The 1,924-nt window shown below is 41.0% G+C and overlaps 1 protein-coding gene across 1 annotated transcript; it reads right to left on the bottom strand.

Moving 5' to 3' along the window:
* Nucleotides 1-428: 428 nt before the first annotated feature.
* Nucleotides 429-1,641, bottom strand: LOC121422199 (melatonin receptor type 1B-A-like). Its single transcript, XM_041617097.1, has one exon. The coding sequence runs from the start codon at nt 1,639-1,641 to the stop codon at nt 502-504; it is 1,140 nt and encodes a 379-aa protein (XP_041473031.1). The 3' UTR covers nt 429-501.
* Nucleotides 1,642-1,924: the final 283 nt, after the last annotated feature.

Genomic DNA, 1,924 nt, shown 5'->3' with positions numbered 1-1,924 from the left:
TATGAGGTAGAACGGTGCGATAGATATTATACAGAAAAATATATACAAAATGACAGTATAATAATTTGATAAGATCTACTTCCAAATCCTATCTTAAACAAAACATAATCATCTATGTAATAATAAGTCACTACACTACAGACTTCTGACTACAGATTTCGATCTGTAGTCAGATGCTTCTCGATCATTTTAAAGTGAGACCAACGGGGTTCAGTTTCACAAAAAATTCTTATAATAACAAATAAACAATAACACATTTACCATCAGCCAATCAGATTGAGACATTTCAGTAGCTTTTAACTTGTTTTAAATTGTTCATTATAACAGAGAACGGGCCCCAGGACCGTTTCAAACCTGACTAAATTTTTTCACCTGTCACCTGACAGAATGTGCCTTGTGCATTATTCTGAAGACACACTTGAGTACGTTTCGAACAGTTGGGTAAAACAATTTGAGTGATCTGTTTTTATTATAGTTGTTTCGGGGAGAACTTCTGACACATTATACATCCGTTTGTAACGAGGTCTGTTTGACCGTCGCCACGATGCTAATATCCTGATCATCTTGAGGAACGTTGAAGTTTGGAGTAGGGGTAGAACTTTGAGCCCTGTCTCGAGACCGCTTCAAGAGTCGCTGAAGCCACGCTGACGGCTTGGGAATCTCCGACCAACGACATCGGACAACGCAGAGAGAAACCTGCTTGAAGATGGGTTGCTTGAAACAGTAGATGTAAGGATTAATGCAAGAGTTGATACTGTAGATCACAGCTGTATGCTTGAAGTAATATAGGTAACACTCCTCAGCGAAGAGACAGATGGTGTGAGGAAGGATACAGATAAAGAAGGCACAGACCACCATGAACAGGTTCTTGGTGATTTCAATTTCTCGCTTGTCGATGTTTGAGAGCATCTTCTTCTTGTTAGAAGCTGGCACCTTGTTGGAACGCCGGAGAAAGAATTGCGTCATGTTTCGATACTGCCTAGTCACGTAGATGTATATTTTAAAGTAACAGAAGCTGATGATGCAGAACGTGACGACGAAGAGAATCTCCTCGATGACATACATGATCCGAAGCTGCAATCTGGTGCCATCGAAGACGCAGAAATGGTTCTCGGTGTTATAACCCAGTCGTCCGAATCCAAGTGATGTGGGCAACACGATCATCGAGAGAGGTGACAGCCAAGCAAAGGCAACCATCAAGACGACGTTCCTTCGCCGGTAGATACGCAGGTATTGGATTCTTGGTCGGGTGATGACAAAGAGTCGATTGATGCTGATCAGCGCCAGGTGAACAATGCTGGCCTTGAAAGCAATTAGAGTCACCCCTCCAACCATTTTACAAACCCAATCCTGCAACGGCCATCCTCGAAGGTACAACAGCGCCACCGCGTCAAGACTCAGGGTTGCGCACCCGATTAGATCCGACAATGTCAGACTTACCACAAAGATATTTGTCACCGTCTGTAGCTGTCGGGACAAGGCAAAGAGAAGTACGACGAAACTGTTGCCGAGTACACCGATGATGGTTACCATACAGATGACAGTAGCCAGAATATAGTTGGTGATCACTAAGACCCGGTTATCGTAGGGGTCGGTCATGTTGACCACATCGTTCCCGGGAAGTGGTACTGGTGACGCCATCTCTAAAACAAAAATTGTAAGAATACATTGATCTTTTTAAAAGAACGCCATTTTCCTTTTTCAATAAAAGCTCAAATGAATTCAAGATGTAATAATGTTAAAAGAATTTGTTTGAATAATATAAGGATTCATAAGTTAATGCAGAATTCAGCAAAACCGATTTGATTGTAAGTATGGTGGTAATACCAAGTAGTTCATTCTGTATTATCATGATTATGTTTGGTATATAATTAAGCATTTATGAATATACCATTTTCTCGCGAAAGATTAAATATTGATTAAC

Source organism: Lytechinus variegatus, chromosome 10 (assembly GCF_018143015.1).
Source record: "Lytechinus variegatus isolate NC3 chromosome 10, Lvar_3.0, whole genome shotgun sequence".
NCBI classification, from domain to species: Eukaryota; Metazoa; Echinodermata; class Echinoidea; order Temnopleuroida; family Toxopneustidae; genus Lytechinus; species Lytechinus variegatus.
Note: the sequence above shows the minus strand (reverse complement) of the source record. Positions and strands in the feature narration are given on the sequence as shown.

Coding starts and splice junctions, on each gene's coding strand:
- LOC121422199 (XM_041617097.1), bottom strand. CDS start 1,641: ATGGCGTCACCAGTACCACTTCCCGGGAACGATGTGGTCAACATGACC.